This window comes from Quercus robur, chromosome 8, assembly GCF_932294415.1.
Source record: "Quercus robur chromosome 8, dhQueRobu3.1, whole genome shotgun sequence".
NCBI lineage: Eukaryota > Viridiplantae > Streptophyta > Magnoliopsida > Fagales > Fagaceae > Quercus > Quercus robur.
This window is the reverse complement of record NC_065541.1, coordinates 53,658,789-53,675,442: the sequence shown is the minus strand read 5'-3', so window position 1 is coordinate 53,675,442 and position 16,654 is coordinate 53,658,789. Positions and strand designations below refer to the sequence as shown.

Genomic DNA, 16,654 nt, shown 5'->3' with positions numbered 1-16,654 from the left:
CAGTAAGAGATTGGACTTCTTTGATATTCCGGGGAGGTTCCATGTTCAATATTGCCTGGCTATTGTCTGGATTTGCTTCAATCCCCCTATGTGAAACCATGAACCCCAGGAATTTCCCGGATGACACTTCGAAAGCACACTTGCTGGGGTTCAACCTCATGTTATATTGCCTGAGTGTGTCAAACGTTTCTTGCAGGTCGTCTAGATGCTTTCCCTCGTTCTGACTTTTCACCAACATGTCATCTACGTAGACTTCTACATTCCACCCAATTTGCGGACAAAACATGTGGTTAACCAACCTCTGATATGTTGCCCCAGCGTTCTTTAAACCGAAAGACATCACCTTATAACAGAATAAGCCTTGGCTTGTGACAGAGGATGTCTTTTCTTGGTCTGCGTCGTCCATCCTTATCTGATTATATCCGGAGAAAGTATCCATAAAACTAAGCAGCTTGTGTCCCGCAGTGGAATTTACCAACTGGTCAATGCGAGGCAATGAGTAGCTGTCTTTGGGGCAAGCCTTATTCAAATCAGTAAAGTCTACACACATTCTCCACTTACTGTTTGCCTTATTGACCATTACTACATTGGCTAGTCAATCTGGATAATAAACTTCTCGAATGAACTTCGCTACGGTTAACTTCTGCACCTTTTCTTTGATAGCATTGTCTCTCTCAGGAGCAAACACCATTTTCTTCTATCGTACAGGCTTAGAGGAAGGATACACATTTAGACGGTGGGTAATGACACTAGAGTCTATACCCGGCATGTCCTCATGACTCCAAGCAAATACATCAATACTTTTCCTCAAGAAACAGACGAGGTCCTTCTTAATCCTCTCTTCTAAATCTGCTTCAACCTTGGTGCACCTCTCAGGGTTTTTCTCGTCTAAAGAAATACCTTCCAACACTTCAATGGGCTCAGCCACCATTCTCTTTTCTTCAATATTCATCGTCTGAACTTGCTCGTCTATGGCCAACATGGCCAGGTAGCACTCTCTTACTGCCAGCTGATCTCGCTGAACATGTCCTATCCTATGCTCCGTTGGAAATTTGACTGACAGGTGGTAAGTAGACGTAACTGCTTTCCAACTATTTAAATTTGGTCTTCCGATTATGGCATTGTAGGAAAATGAACAATCTACCACCAAGAAATTCACGTCCTTGGCTACCTGTTGTGGGTATGCCCCCACCACGATAGGTAATGTGACAGTGCCTACAAGCTGCACCTTTATTCCACCGAATCCTACCAAGGGTGAATTTACTTGACGAAGTTGGTCTCGTCCGAGCCTCATTTGCTGAAAGGCAGGGTAATATAAAATATCTGCTAAACTTTTGTTATCCACCAATACCCTTCTAGTTGTATAATCGGCAATTAGCAAAGTAATAACAATGGCATCATCATGGGGGTGGTGAACTCTTTTAGCGTCCGCGTTTGTGAATGTGATTGCTTGCTCGTCCGTGGTCGTCGTCCTTGGAGATCGTCCAGAGAGTTGAACATTCTGCACTACTTTCAGATACATCTTCCTGGACTTGGACGACTGACCAGCTGAGCTTCCTCCTATAATAACTCTTATCTCTCCAAGCGGAGGGCGCGACGACTTTTCTACCTTCCCTTTCAACTTTTCATCCTTATGCTCTCGTCCAAGGAAATTTCTCAACTTTCCTTGTCTTATAAGATTTTTAATTTGCTGTTTTAGATCATAACATTTGTTCGTGTCATGCCCATGGTCTCCATGGAAGCGGCAATATTTGTTTCTATTGTGCTTATTGGGATCTCCCTTCATTTTCTCTAGCCATTTCAAGGAAGAATCGTCCTTGATTTGCATAAGGACCTACTCGAGCAGAACGTTCAGTGGCATGTATTGTTGATTCCGTGCTGAAGGACCAGCCCTCTTACCATCCCGGTCCTTTTTTATCTTCCGTTCGTCCCTTTTTTGGACGATGGACTTGCTCGGAGTGGCGCATGGGGTTTGCTTCCATTCTTACCGCTCTCTTCCTCTTCTTGGCTATGATCGCGTCTTCTGCATTCATAAAGTTCTGGGCTGAATGGACGAGTTCAGCCATGGATTGGGGCTCATTCTCATAAAGATTGTGGATGAATAAATCAGAATTAACTCCTTTATGAAAGACTGCCAGTAGTAGCTTATCATCCACCTCATCTACCGTCAAGACTGCCCTGTTGAAACGAGTGATAAAGGACCGCAGGCTTTCATTCTCCCCATGTTCTATGGTCAATAGGCTGGACGAAGGATGCTTGTGTCTCTGTCCCCCAATGAAGTTATTAACGAACAACTTGCTTAACTCTTCGAAAGAACTTACCGAATTCGGGGGTATTTTACTGAACCACACTCGTGTTGGACCTTTGAGGGTGGTAGGGAATGCTTTACACATAATTTCATCTGGGACCCCTTGAAGGTGCATTGTAGTCTTAAAAGTAGCAATGTGATCAAACGGGTCACGCGCTCCATCATATGAATCCAAGGAAGGCATCTTGAATTTTGGAGGCAAGGGATGACCATTGATGGAAGCCGTGAAAGGGGAATCTGTGCGATGAACTAGATCCTCTACAGGATTTGTTCTTCTCGTGTTCTCCCTCATTTCATCCATCACCTTCCTCATCTGGTCAATCTCTCTCTCCAAGTGTGGCACCCTTCTTGATGTGGTGCCCCTTGATTGACTCTTGGGCGCAGCATTTCTTCCATCTCCCTGGCTCTAGTCTTGTTCTTACCCATATGCCTCATGTTGTTGCCTCCTAAGATGAATCTCCCTTGTCAGTTCTTAGTTCTGGCGAGTTAACTCTGCCATAGCGGCTACCATGGATTGCACATGAATAGAGGATGGTTGCATGGTAGGTGCAGATTGACGATCACGATGGGGATGGCTAGAAGCATCCTTACTTTCTTGATGGCCTGGGCTGGTAGCCCTCAATCTAGTCCGAACCATTGCAGCCTTTTTGTCAAAGAAAGGAATTGTAAAACTCAATAAAGTCTAACAAATCTTCCCACAGACGGCGCCAACTGATATTACTCAGAAAATCAGTAGGCTGGATGGCATGAATTTCGATGATTTTGAGGGCCTGGAAAAGAAGAAACGAAAGATCAGAGGAGACCAGGGTTGACCGTCCACAAACCCTCCGATGATAAAGTTAGTCTTTTATTCCGAAATAGGGAATTCCAAACTTATAGGGATTGTGTCTGGGAAAAAACTTACCTTTGTTTGTCGGAGATTTGTGTTTTTATAGGTTCAGGAAACAGTTATCTATTTAATAACTTCCCCTACCTTTACGGAGTTCGAAAAGTTTGGAGTACACCTCCATAACTGCCATGGAGGTTATATTTTATGCTCCTATTTTCTATAACCGTCATTGAGCTCGTCATAAGCAATGATGGATGGAAGGTCATCCAAAAGCTGTAGAGTTGGCGCGATGAACTTGTCCAAAAACCTCTATGGACAAGCATGTCAAGGACGAGTAGCTCGTTTTCTGTTATTCCTTCTCTGGACGACCACTATGGACGAGTATGGAGTTAGCTCATTTTTAGACACCATCAAAATAAATAAACACAAAGTTAGAGGATTGAAATGAAATCTGAAAAAAGTTAGAGGATCAGTTTTGTATTTTAGCCTAATATATATATATATATATATATATATATGTAGACTAAGCAATATTATACGACTTAATAATTTTCATTAAATTAATTATTAAAACCATTTGTAAGAAAAAAAGGTTAGATTGACACTGCATTTTTTTTTTTTAAAATCACATCACATGGAGAGAGAGAGAATAGGACATATTATGTGAAACATTAAACAATATTATACGACTCAATAATTTTCATTAAATTAATATTATTATAAAACCATTTGTAAGAAGAAAAAAAAGGTAGATTGACAATTTATCTTTTTAAAAATCCCATAACGTGGAGAGAGAGAGAGAGAGAGAGAGAGAGAGAGAGAGAGAGAGAGAGAGAGAGCAAGTGAACTTAGTTTGGGACAGAGTCGAGAAACGACGCCGTGTTATCTGACTAGATCCTACGCTACAGCAAGGCCAAAACAGAAGGCGCGTCCATACAAAAAATATCATTCTCTCTAGGGTTTCTAATTTTTGCAACACAGGAGAAAATTCAAAAAAATGCAAATCACTCTCGAATTCGGGTAATGCTCCTTTTGTCTTGTAATCTTACATCAAAACTTGGGCATATGACTTTAATAACAACTGCTTCTCTCTTCTTCTTTCTTTCTTTTTTTTTTTTTTTGGTTTCAATCTGCTTTTAAGTTTGAGAGTTTTAAGGTTAACATGAATTTGTCAAGATGAATCCTTTTTTGTTTAGCGTTCAATAAAAATTTGATCTTTAATCTGTTTTTCACTGTCTCAGTCAAGTGTTTATTGATTACTGATAAAAAGGTTGCATAATAAACGAAACCCACTTCTTTATTCTCCAAATTTTCAATATTTGTAATCTCAAAAAAAAAAAAAAAAAAAAAAAAAAAAATTGATGGGTATTTTGTTTTGTAAGATTTGGGATTTTGCAAGTACTGTAGCAGTGCAGTGTGTTCAGTTAAAAGGTTCATATGGGCATGTCTTAGGTTCTTTTATGACATCAATTTACTTATCATGTTCCAATTTTTAACTTTGTACATGATTGGTTGCTTTTAATCTTTGTCTACGCTTTATGTCTCATTGGAATGGATGCAATGTTAATTTTATTGGCAGCGGGGGATTAGAGCTTCTCTGTGACTCTGTAAAGGTCCATAATGTCAATGTTGATATGCCAAAGGGTGCAGAAAAGGTAAATTTCTAGTTTTAACAGATGCTTTCCTAAAAGCTTAAAGTGTGAGATATGTGAGCAGACTCAATGTGTTTATCTTTGCACTTGGCAGTTAATAATGAAAGATTTGCTCGGTTGGGTTCGTACCAATTTGATCAAGGAGAGGCCTGAAATGTTCATGAAAGGAGATACTGTGTAAGTTTAAATTTGCTTCTAAATTTCAATCTTGAAGGTGGGCGTGTGCACATACACTCCAAAACTATGAAATTGTAGTTATGAATGAAATGGGAGAGTCACTTGAGAGGCGGAAAAGAATACATGTTGCTGACCTTGAGTAGTCTGTTGAGGATCCGTAGTTTACCCCATAATTTTGCTATGAAATAGATATGGGTAATAACACTTTTAGGGTGATGAATATAAGTGATGTGAAAAAGGGGAGTACCTGGAGAAAGGAGAGGATTTTAAGTAAGATAATTAATGCAATCTATCATCATAAACATCCTTATTAAACATGTAGAGGTTTTGTTTGTCTTGCAGGAGACCTGGTGTTCTTGTCCTTGTGAATGATTGTGATTGGGAGCTAAGTGGGCAGCTCGATACAACCCTAGAAGAGAAGGATGTGGTGGTTTTCATCTCAACCTTGCATGGTGGATAGTATCTAGATGAGATGATTGTGTTGTGTACTAGATGATAATGTAATTGTTATTATGAGATTATTAAGAGCTTTGGCATCCTAGCCTTGTTTGTGTACTTTGCTGATATTCATTACTGAAGCATTCAGGAAAGTGACCCCCCAAGTACCCCCACAAGTTATAAGAGGTTTTGTTTGTTTTGTTGATTTTACTGCCCATTTTCTTTTCCATTTTCTCTTGTTGACAAGTAGATTTGTTGAAATGATCTGTTTTTCATTTCCATTTTATCTCTGTAAATTTAAGAATTCGTAGGAGATCAAATGCCTATATTTTAAGAATTATATAGACTTCCTGTTTGGAGTTTTGCAGTTAGATTCTTTAAGGCGGCAGTGAATCTAGATTCTAGTGCAAATTGGGTCCACTTAATGTAAAGCATTCGCATTAAATTTACAAAAAAAAAAAAGAAAGAAAAGGCTTTTAGCCACGCAAAATTTTTTTTTTATCTATTTTAACATTTCACATTACAATATACTTAATATTCTTTCTTTTCCCTCTCTCTCTCTCTCTCTCTCATTTAAATAACGTTTTTTGTATTTACCATCTAGCAACAATAGTGAGTTTTTTAGTGTTTTTGGGGTGAATAGCATTTTAGCTATTTTAGGCTTTTAGCACTTGATGTGAATGTTCTTTTAAGTTAAGAGGTTAAGGGGGGACAAAGCAGAATCTAAATATGGGTTCTATTCTATTTTGTTGAGATGCAAGGTTTGGTTTGCTAATGGAAAAACAAGGACTTTCTATGGGGCTCTACCGTAGAAAAGAAAAAACTTCATCTTGTTGGCTGGAACAAGATTATCATGCCAAAGGAGGAAGGTGGTCTCGGCATACAACAAGCGAGAGCAAAAAATATCGCTCTCCTTGCTAAGCTCAACTGGAGACTTTACCATGAAAAGGATGCGCTATGGACAAAAATTATTCTGAATAAATATTGCTCACGGACAAGAAGAAGTTCCAAAGATCCTGAAAAGCTTCCTTGCTCCTCTGTATGGTCTGCCATCAAGGCGGGCTTTCCTGTTTTTGAAAAAGGGGTTGGTTGGATTGCTGGCACCAAATCAAAGCTTCTCTTTTGGGGAAGTAAATGGATAAAAGGAGATTCAGTAAGGGAACTGATTGAAGGCCCGCTCACTCAATCTGACCTTGAGCTAACAATTGCAAATGTGTTTCAAGAAGGAAGATGGTGTTGGGAGAAACTTTCATTTGTTTTGCCAAAGGAAGTGTTGGAGAAAATCCTAGCTATACCTATGCAAATGTTTGGTGAGAAAGAGGACACTCTAGTATGGAAATTTTCACAGAATGGGGAGTTCAGTGCAGCCTCAGCGTATGATCTGGCGCGTGATGATGGAACAAACAGCATCGCCTTTTCCGGAGGCTGGCTGTGGAAAATTGATACCTTACCAAAAATTCAACATTTCATTTGGCTTTGCTTTCACAATAGTATACCGGTGCGGAAGACTTGCAGATAGAGGCATCATCTGCCACACGACATGCCCCATTTGTCATTGCCATGAGGAGTCCATCATCCATCTCTTAAGAGATTGCTCCTTTGCTCTTACATTTTGGAAGAAATTGGGTACGCCCCAGATTTTCTCTAACTTTCTGCAGTTAAATCCATTGGACTAGATCAAGCAGAGCTGTGTTGGCAGTAACCATATCCTTGCTAATGGAATTCCCTGGAATATCCAATTTCCATTTGCGATTTGGTGCTATGGAGGCATAGAACCGTAGTCTTTGAAAATGCTCCTATCAATCCCAACCTTCACCTGACGTGCATCCAGCTTGCACGTGAGTTCTTCTATTGCGTGAGTAGGAGGCATAAATTAAGGCATTGCACTATAAATCAGATCTACTGGAACAAACCAGACCAAGGGTGGTTTAAGCTAAACTCTGATGGGGCGTCACAGGGGAATCCGGGAAGTGCTGGTGGGGGCGGTATCATCTGTGACCATAATGGGAAGTGGGTTATGGGATACATGAGAAATATTGGGCTGGCTACAAGTGTGGCTGCTGAATTTTGGGCCTTGAGGGATGGGCTGTTGCTTGCAGTCCAACTTGGTATTAACCACCTGCATGTTGAATTAGATGCCCAAGTTGTTGTAAACCTTGTGCAGTCTAAGAAAGATATTAATAACTCATGTGCTGCTCTGCTCAATGACTGCAGGTACCTCCTGAAGCAAATCCAGCATGTCAAGATCACCCATGTGTTTAGAGAGGCAAATAAATGCGCCGATAATCTCGCTAGAGCTGGCTGCTCCTTCTCTGGAAATTTTGTTGTACTTAATGCTCCGCCTAGTGATGACTTTTGTAATATTTTAAATGCGGATGCTAATGGATTGTATACTCTAAGGCTTTCAACCAGAACATCGCCGTTTATGGCTAGTTAATTTTATTGCAGCTCCTCTTTAACCAAAAAAAAAAAAAAAAAAAAAAAAAAAAACAAGGACCAAATAATAGAGAGGGTAATGTATCAGTGTTGTGTTGTGACTTCTAAATCGTCAAAGAGTTTAAAAAAGATTTTTTCTGTTCTTGATTGCAGTATTTTCACTATTTTGCAATCCAACCTGATTAACTATGCAGAATACTAAACTTTTTAGAAAGAGGATTAACAAGATAACAAATTACTACCAAGTCATTTTAGAAGTTTTTAAAATGTAAAATTGTTCCTCCAGGAATAATAATAGATGGGATTCGAATTACCCAAAAAAAAAAAAAAAAAAAAAAAAGAGCGAAAAGGAGGTGTTGAGAGTGGGATTTGAACCCACGCCCTTTCGGACCAGAACCTTAATCTGGCGCCTTAGACCAACTCGGCCATCTCAACAATGCTTGACATATGTGTCCAACTTTGAATATTATTCTTTATTTTATAATTCTTATAGCAATCAATTGTTTCCACTTCTTTCTTCTAATAAATCGACATCCAGTTCGATGTGGAGTTGGAGTTGGGAATTATTAGGATATGGTGTTGCCAAAAAAAAAAAAAAAAAAAAACAGAGGAAGCAAAATGGAACACAACTTTTATTAAAAGGAACATAAACTCATTGGTTTCTCTCATTCATACCTATATTTTATTTTGTTCCATAAAATATTACAAGTTGTCCTAGTTCTTTTCCTAAACAATTGATTCTTAATCAAAGATAGAAAGGCAGATACATGAGTAAGCTTTGGAGTTGTAACTTATGCTACAAGGATTATGCTAATGGATATCCATCTTGGTTGCTTTTGCTCTTTCAAGCCGCAAAATTTCAAAGCCTCTCTTTCTCGATGAAATTTTTAACATTTTTTTTTTTTACTCACAAGCGATCCTCTTTCTATTTACCTTGAAGGGTTAAGAGAAAAAAATAAGAGCATTCCTGATGCTTTCTTTTTTAAAGTGTAGCATAACCCTCACCATTAATTTGCTTTTATTTTATTTTTTAAAGCTACACTATTATTACTATTATACTACATTACTTACGTAGCAGAAAACAATTGCCTTCAAAGATTCCTTCCTACCACTTAGACAAAACAGAACAAGCGTGGGAGGAGCACATTTTTTTATGTAGCATCAAAACTTGAAATTCTTGTTTTTTTAGATAGTGTCTTGGTCTCAGCTCCGTAAATGATGAAAGAAATAGGATGAGTTCTCTTATTAAAATCCTAAAAAAGATACAAATAGGAGAGAAACAAAATGCCACAGAAAACTGTGTTTCCAATGAAGACGTCGTTCAAATACCACCACTCTCGTCTATGGAATTATCACCACAAAAAAAAAAAAAAAAAAAAAAAAAAAAAAAGAAAAAAAAAGAAAGAAAGAAAAGGAATTTACCATTGTAGAGATAGTTCTTGATAAGATAAGAAAATCATAAATGAACCATACTTTCAAAATCATTGATCACATTTATCACATGATTGATATGTCACATTGTCACTGGGTGTAACACACAATGAAAGTAAAATATACCATTTATTATATCTGAAAGGTTCACGTAAAAAATTATAAATTAGTTAAGCTACAGAAAACATGAACCAAAACAAAAGCAGAAGATGAACTTCTCTTGGCAGCATAAAGCGGGGTATGGTGCCACCTGATTGTCACTTGGAAAAGAATGAAGAAAGGAAAATGCAACAGAGGCCATACTTTGACCAGAGCATCATCAGACCTTTTGTTTTCCCTTTCTCAGTTTTTCTAGTTCTGCTTCCGCATTTTGCAGCTGCTGCCTTAGTGTGGATACCCTTCTCTCCAACGCTTCCACTGTGCCGGTGGAAGGTTGATATGGTGACAGAAAATGACATGAAAATGCTTTCAGAGCTTCAACGCCAGTAACCTACAAATCAAAAAATGTCAAAAGGGCCAATAATAATAAGTAAAAATAATTTTTTTACACCCCATCTAGAATTACTGAATTTCAGATTTAGGTTCTCAGTTTGGTATGATGATCAACTAAGAATTCACAAGCTAGGAGGATACCACCTCCTGAAGAAACAAGCAAGAAATTTAAGGAAAATATAATAAATTCAGCAATTAGCATTGGAAATAATTTGGAGAAAAGATGTGTAAGAATGACATGAGTTCAACTTAGAGCAATGTATGTTGGAAAAAATAGAAACATCATGTCTTTCCACAAGTTCGATCTAAAATCATTTGGAATTAATCATCAATAGTCTTGAAAATTAACGATCTGTTAGACTATACGTCTACACCTGATAAGATTGGTTAATGTATGACAATTGAAAAGATGATTTCAAAATAAGATATTTTCTTTTTAAAGATTTATAATTTTTTGGCATTGTAAATTACCTCTTCTGGCAGCAATGGGAGCTTGGTGATGTTAAAGTCATCATACAACATATAGAACTGGTCAAGGTACTTTTGTTGCATCCGCATTCTAGCTTTAAGTAACTTGGATTCTACGTCTACAATTAGGAAAGAGCCCAATAGATTTATAACTCTTGTTCTAATAAAAAAATTATTCCAAGGGTAAAATGAAGTATGAGAACATGTAAACTCACCATCTTCATCATAAAGTACTTGGTTAATGATAATGTTGTGTGTATCTATCTCAAACTTGGCGAGTTCCTGGACCAGTCTCTCTGTTTCATAAAGAGAGAGGAACTCTGGAATGCAAACACAGACAAAGGTTGTCAACTCCTGCCAACAGGGAAATACAAGTGCATTAAGAAATAAATACAAAACAATCAGACATTCAATATAATTTTGAGTCATAATTAACAAGGAACATCAGATCAAGTGCTTCAGAAATAACTATAAAACATTCAGAAACTAAATGCAAACTTGATTGATTAAGTTTTGGCAAGTCAAATAAAATTACAATAAACCTCACAAGTCCTAGTGCTTTTAACTCCTCTAGATTTAAGAAGGAAAACATAAGGGAGAACCATGTCTAGCATACATCTAGATAAAGTAGCAACAACATATGTATTTTTTTGATAAGTAAGGTAGCAACAACATATTTTTATACTTTTTTCTTTAATAAAGCTCTTCACTTGCTGATCCCCCAAAAAAAATCATTTATCCAGAAATCATATCAATAAAGAACCAAAAACTTGAAAAAAAGTTATTAAAAAAAAAATTAAAGCATCTTTTACATTTATATAGTGTATTAGCTTGTAATGACTAATGACCATTTGAGCCTTAAATCTTGATGCTTTGAGCAATTCGCAAGCTAGTGATCATTACGTTCAGATGTCTCATTGAATTTAAGTCTCCTCAAAATGACTAAGTAAAAGGTCAATTTTGATGTCATTAAAACGCCTTAACTTCCTAAACATAGCAATTACTGCAAAGGAGAAAGTAGCCACAGGACAAAATATCAGCAAAAATGCCAAAGTAATTCACACCCATAGTTAATGCAACTGCTTGCAGGCACCAGAGGGGTGCAAATCATGCTTCAGTAGAATTGCAAATCATGCTTCATTGTTACTGCAAGAAGCCATGAGTTAAAAAACACCCTTTTTTATAAGTAATAAATAGCTGTATTGATTATATAAAAAGAGCACACCAAATCATCGAAACAGTTTCTGTATAGTGGATACCTACAACAGCGTTGTGCTTCCAATAGTCTATTTCTCCAAGAGTTTCAATTTCCCTCTTACAAAGATTATCATATTACTATTGATGAAAGAATGTAATCATGGTTAAATTAGTTAATAAATTCCCATTAGTATCAGCTATGAGTAATACATCACTTGACCTATAGTAATGCTCATAAAAACAATAATGATAATTGATGCTGAGATCACGTAGATCTTTAAAGAGAAAAAGAAAAAAATCTGAGACGGGGAAGGAGGTAATTTATATATGCAGCTGATGTAACTATCCAAAGTTTATTTATTTATCCATTTTAAGTTTATTTTTGGGCTAGGAACTTTGTAGTTCATGAACAACAATTTTTTTTATAGGTAGATGGTTGGGGAGGGGGAGGTGGGGTTTGAACGACAGACACGGGACACCACAAAGGATGCCATTACCACAAATGTATACCACAAAGGATGCTATTATCATTAGGCTATCACTTGAACCCTAAAGCTCATGAACAATAATAACAAAAGCTTCCTAAGCACTTTATACAAATTTCTCATTAGACTTCCTATTCCCCCTAAGCTTCCAGCGCTCCATACCCATTCTCAAAACTATAGTTCACACATCCCTCTTGATGAATTTAGAACCCTAGCTTTAAAAACCTTAAGCATTTAGAGTCTGGCTTCAACTTTTATAAAATTTCACAGCATACATGATTCAACAGAAATAATTGGAAATCTGCAAAAAAGAATAATGAAATGATCATCATTTAACATAGAGAAGAGTAAATGAAATATGAATAAGGTGATCTTACTGGGTCTTTGAATTGCTTATTAACTTGTTCAATCACATCTTTCATGCCTTCAAGCCTTCCCAGAATTGCATCCTCGCCAAAATCTTCTTCAACACCAAAAAGGCGGGACATCTGCCATGAATAATTTTAAAGCTTACCATTTACATCATTAACATCACCAACAAAGATATATCAATACTATAAATTGAACCATTTCTAGCTTACAAGCAAAATAAATATTTAAAGTAATGAAACCAAATTCACATTTACTAGAAGTTTACACATAGGGGATGGTGCAAGTAAGACAATTAACAATAGAAACTGCAAAAGCAACATGACCTACTTCTACTCTTCCATTATTGCAGCAGAAATGGTTAAAGATGCCCAGCAAGGGGGTCTGGTTTTAGAGATGATTTCAGAACAATTGTCCAAATCTAAGGCAACAAGGAGAATACATAAAATTCAGGTTGCCAAATCCAATGATTTCTGTGCCATACACACCACAAATAGTTCCAAATTCATTGAGAGAGTAGGATTATGCTCTATCATACAAAGAACATACCTGACTGATTACACCACCAAATTTATTTTTCAAGGACATCATTTTCGTGAGACCCTTTTCTAAGGTTGACGGAAATTGCAACAGCCGCAGTGTATGGCCAGTTGGGGCAGTGTCAAATACTATAACAGAATAATCCATTGTTTGCACCAATCTGCAAGAAGTTAGTCCATGCAGGTAAATCAGAAAAATATATGTAAATAAATTAAGTAGGTTAACAGCATTTAAAGGAAGTCTGCAAAGAAAGAGCACAAATTTCTGGGTGATTGTTTCAAAAAAGAAGAGATGCATAAGCATCAATAGGCCACTCAAAATTGATGCAGGCTGTGACCTGCTGTATAATCTTGCAAATAATGTATAACATAAATATGCTTAATGTCTTCATTTTCATTTTAGTTTATATGCTACAAAATGTTATGTACACTTGGATATGGTTAACAGAAGTTAACCTCAAGGTCTCTCGCAAACAACTTGAATAAAATATCAAATTAAATATCTCCTTTACAACCTAAAATTTGTCTAAGACTCCAATTCTATGATTAGGTATCATAATATTGGAGAGTACGTGAGAAACAAGCATGAAGATAGCTTTAGTTCATAAAGTGAGTAAAGGGTCAATATCATAGTAACGTATTTTACTTGCATCAATTGGTACAAGATATGGTAATTTTGTCCTAGTTACTTTAAAGAACCCAAGTTTTAAAGCAAACTTTTAAAATTTGTATCACTTCATTCACCCCCTCAATAGATTAGCCAACCAATAAAATGTTGACTATATGGCAGAAGAGCCACTTCCTCAGGAGACCTTATCTTTGACATGGCTAGCTATTCAACTCTAACAAATGCACAAAGATATTTGCACTAGCAGCGAACTGCTGATGAATGCCTATAATTGGTACAAATGAAAAGCCTATTCGCAGACATTAGTCCTCCAAGACCCCCAATCACCTACTTATCTCAATCAAAATTGGAGTCCACCAAGACCTCGACATTAGTCAAGTACAAGCTATAGTGATCATAAAAATTCTCAGTTACACTTGAAACTGAAATGAGGAACAATGACCTGATGAATTTGGAAGGTCCAATATAATCAAATAAAAGGAAACAAGACTCTTACTTTAGCATCTCTGCAAAGCTCATAGCTTCATCAATTCCAGGAATTGCATTTGCTAGTTCAGAAAACAAGCTATCCATTCCATCAGAACTGCCCACATCCTCACTTTCAACATTAGGATCCACCTCCTACAAAGGACCATACCTAAAGAATGAGATCACATAATCTATACATGCAACATCCAAACATTAACTCACTAAAAACACAACATGAACAATAGATAAAAATGCAAGTACATTGCTATTTTGTAAAGATATATAAACCCAAATATGGTGGTTCAGGTATATCCTTATTTTTTTTTAGAATAAGGATAAAACTTAGATACAGTTACTTAAGTGTTGTATCTTAGGTTCCCTAATTAAATTCAACCATTTGGCTGCATTGACCAATGAGCCACGTGACTGAAAAGTTAATTGTCATTAGAAAAAAAAAAAATCATTTTCATGCACTAGTCAATACAATCAATTGGAGAACTGAAGGTCTAGCACCTAAGAGACTGTACTTAAGTTTTACCCTTAGAGTAAAGCCCAAATAACTCAGATGCCAATTATCAAACCAGCAGTTTTCATCATTGCATAAAAAACTCTATAAGAGAATTTATCCTACATAATCAAAAGAAGAAGAAAAATCTAAATTTTCTACAAGTAGTCCATAAAGATATAGAAAAGCAGAACTGGATATTTCCAAATCCATCAAATAGAACCACATTCTAGTCAAATCAAGATGAAATTCAACCAAATAAAGCTAATTTGAAATCTGGGTATCTCTCAAATTCATCAAAAACTCGAAATTTAAAAACCCACCAAAAAAAAAAAAAACCCAGAAACCCCAAAAAATAAAACTGAAGTAGAAGTGGAAAAAGAGTACCATAGCGAAGAGATTGGAGAAGCCATTAACCAAAGTGGGGGTCTTAGTGAAACGTTGCTGAAAGGCATCGCTGAGATTGTGAGCAGGGTCGGTGGAGATAATCAAAACAGAGGAGCGAACCCTAGAGAGAAGGATAGAGAGGATGGAGCTACAGGTGGTCTTGCCCACACCACCTTTGCCTCCCACGAATACCCATTTCAGAGACTCTTGCTCCATTATGTTCTGTAACGTTCCTTCTGGTATTTCTGTACCCATTGTTTTTTTTTTTTGGCTTGTTCTCTCCAAAAAAAAAAATCCAGAAATTGAGAGAGAAAGAGAGAGAGAGAGATATTAAAGTATTGGATTTGGGGGTTTCAAGTTTTGGATATAAATAAAAAAGGAAAAGAAGAAGTTAAAGAATTTGTTAATATAGAAAGAAAGAAAGGAGAGGAACAACAGAGTACTGATCGAAGTCGAGGAAGTTGGAACTCGGAAGTTCCCTTTGATTCCACTTTCTAGTTAAACTTTGTTTTAGTTTAGATTTTAGATTTTAGAATAGTACGGACCTTTGACTGCGGCGCACTATAAGGGGCGTGTGCTAATGTGCACTGGGAACGGACAGACTACAATTGTATTTTTTTTTTTTTTTTTATTTGGAGAAACCACCCTCGTAGAAAAAGGGGGGGGGGGGGATCATTTTATAACTTCAGAAACATACATGTCTTTCACTCCTGGAGGAACATCCTCCATCCAGGATTGGAAATTAACAAAGTTACATGCCATTCTAGCAAGCCCGTGGGCAACTCTATTGCCCTGTCTACGAGTATGATTAAAGAGAACACTTCCAAGCGATGAGGACACCGATTTGATATCTTGCAAAATGTGTCCGAGGCTGGAAGCAGAGAGACCATTACTGCTAAGGGCTTTAATGATAATCTCAGAGTCACCTTCCACAATTACCTTGTTGAAGCCGAGATCCTTTGCAAAGCAGAGGGCACCCCGAGCTGCCAATACTTCCACCATCTCTACAGATGTAGGCAGTGGAATGAGTTGTGTAAAAGTAGCCATAACTAGACCCATGTCATTGCGAATTATTGCTCCCAAACCAGCAGAGCTAGAGTCACCGAATGTTGCTCCGTCGAAGTTAACTTTAATCCAGTTCGAAGGAGGAGGCAACCATTTTGTGACCTTTGGATGGGAGGGAGTTTTTGGATGGTTAAGGGAGGATTGTTGGAATTCCAGAAGGCTGGCAGACGCCAGTTGGTTGACCAAAGCTAGAGGAGCGACTGCATCACCCACACGGAGCTTGTTGCGCCTAGTCCAAATCTGGGAAACAATCATGGCAAATAAATCCATATGGTGACTCCTTTCAAAGCAAACTTGCAGAACATCAAGAAAGCTTGAGGCCTTACCCGCTTCTTTAACAAGCCAACCAAAGTGAACATTCCAAACCTGCAATAGTGAAGAGCATGACCAGATTGCACAGAGCGATGTTTCCAGTTCCAGACCACAGATTGAGCAAGTAGCATCGATTGGTATTTTCCTTTTCCTGAGGTTTGATTTCGATGGCAGTGAGTCAGACCCCGTTCTCCAAATTAAGTTCTTTACTCTATTCGGAACTTTTAATCTCCAAATGCCTTTCCACAGCCGCCTAGAACTGGAGGGGTCTGAGGCCCTGGGGAGCTCATCAAGTTCCATATTCACCAACAAGTGATAACCAGACCTTATAGAGTAAATACCATCACTGTTTAGCGGCCAGAACCTAACATCTTCGCAATTGCCCAAGCTGAGAGGAATGGCCTTGATTATGGCCGCTTCATAGGGAAGGAAGTTTGTGTCAATTATCTTTTAAGACCAGCACTGTCC

The 16,654-nt window shown here is 37.5% G+C and overlaps 3 protein-coding genes and 1 non-coding gene across 4 annotated transcripts; 1 reads left to right on the top strand and 3 right to left on the bottom strand.

The window, feature by feature from the left end:
- Window positions 1-697: 697 nt before the first annotated feature.
- LOC126696480 (uncharacterized) lies at window positions 698-2,621 on the bottom strand. The gene is made up of 2 exons (XM_050393214.1): window positions 1,989-2,621; window positions 698-1,834 (listed from the first exon to the last, which is right to left on the bottom strand). Exons 1-2 carry the CDS (start codon window positions 2,619-2,621, stop codon window positions 698-700), a joined length of 1,770 nt encoding a protein of 589 aa, XP_050249171.1.
- A 1,368-nt stretch (window positions 2,622-3,989) lies between these two features.
- LOC126697030 (ubiquitin-related modifier 1 homolog 2) lies at window positions 3,990-5,765 on the top strand. The gene is made up of 4 exons (XM_050393834.1): window positions 3,990-4,157; window positions 4,717-4,792; window positions 4,884-4,966; window positions 5,309-5,765. The coding sequence occupies exons 1-4, from the start codon at window positions 4,135-4,137 to the stop codon at window positions 5,424-5,426; spliced, it is 300 nt and encodes a 99-aa protein (XP_050249791.1). The 5' UTR covers window positions 3,990-4,134; the 3' UTR covers window positions 5,427-5,765.
- Window positions 5,766-8,194: 2,429 nt separating this feature from the next.
- Window positions 8,195-8,275, bottom strand: TRNAL-AAG (transfer RNA leucine (anticodon AAG)). Its single transcript has one exon. It is a non-coding gene; the product is annotated as a tRNA-Leu (tRNA).
- A 1,038-nt stretch (window positions 8,276-9,313) lies between these two features.
- On the bottom strand, window positions 9,314-15,317 carry LOC126697029 (ATPase GET3A). Its single transcript, XM_050393833.1, has 7 exons — window positions 14,810-15,317; window positions 13,946-14,070; window positions 12,832-12,982; window positions 12,291-12,401; window positions 10,447-10,585; window positions 10,235-10,350; window positions 9,314-9,761 (listed from the first exon to the last, which is right to left on the bottom strand). The coding sequence occupies exons 1-7, from the start codon at window positions 15,062-15,064 to the stop codon at window positions 9,591-9,593; spliced, it is 1,068 nt and encodes a 355-aa protein (XP_050249790.1). The 5' UTR covers window positions 15,065-15,317; the 3' UTR covers window positions 9,314-9,590.
- Window positions 15,318-16,654: the final 1,337 nt, after the last annotated feature.

Coding starts and splice junctions, on each gene's coding strand:
- LOC126697029 (XM_050393833.1), bottom strand. CDS start 15,064: ATGGGTACAGAAATACCAGAAGGAACGTTACAGAACATAATGGAGCAA. Junction 14,071..14,809: donor TCTCCAATCTCTTCGCTATG/GTACTCTTTTTC, acceptor GGTCCTTTGTAG/GAGGTGGATCCTAATGTTGA. Junction 12,402..12,831: donor TTGGTGGTGTAATCAGTCAG/GTATGTTCTTTG, acceptor TATTCATGGCAG/ATGTCCCGCCTTTTTGGTGT.
- LOC126696480 (XM_050393214.1), bottom strand. CDS start 2,621: ATGAGGAAGGTGATGGATGAAATGAGGGAGAACACGAGAAGAACAAAT. Junction 1,835..1,988: donor CCAAGAAGAGGAAGAGAGCG/GTAAGAATGGAA, acceptor CTGCTCGAGTAG/GTCCTTATGCAAATCAAGGA.
- LOC126697030 (XM_050393834.1), top strand. CDS start 4,135: ATGCAAATCACTCTCGAATTCGG. Junction 4,158..4,716: donor CAAATCACTCTCGAATTCGG/GTAATGCTCCTT, acceptor TTTTATTGGCAG/CGGGGGATTAGAGCTTCTCT. Junction 4,967..5,308: donor TTCATGAAAGGAGATACTGT/GTAAGTTTAAAT, acceptor TTTGTCTTGCAG/GAGACCTGGTGTTCTTGTCC.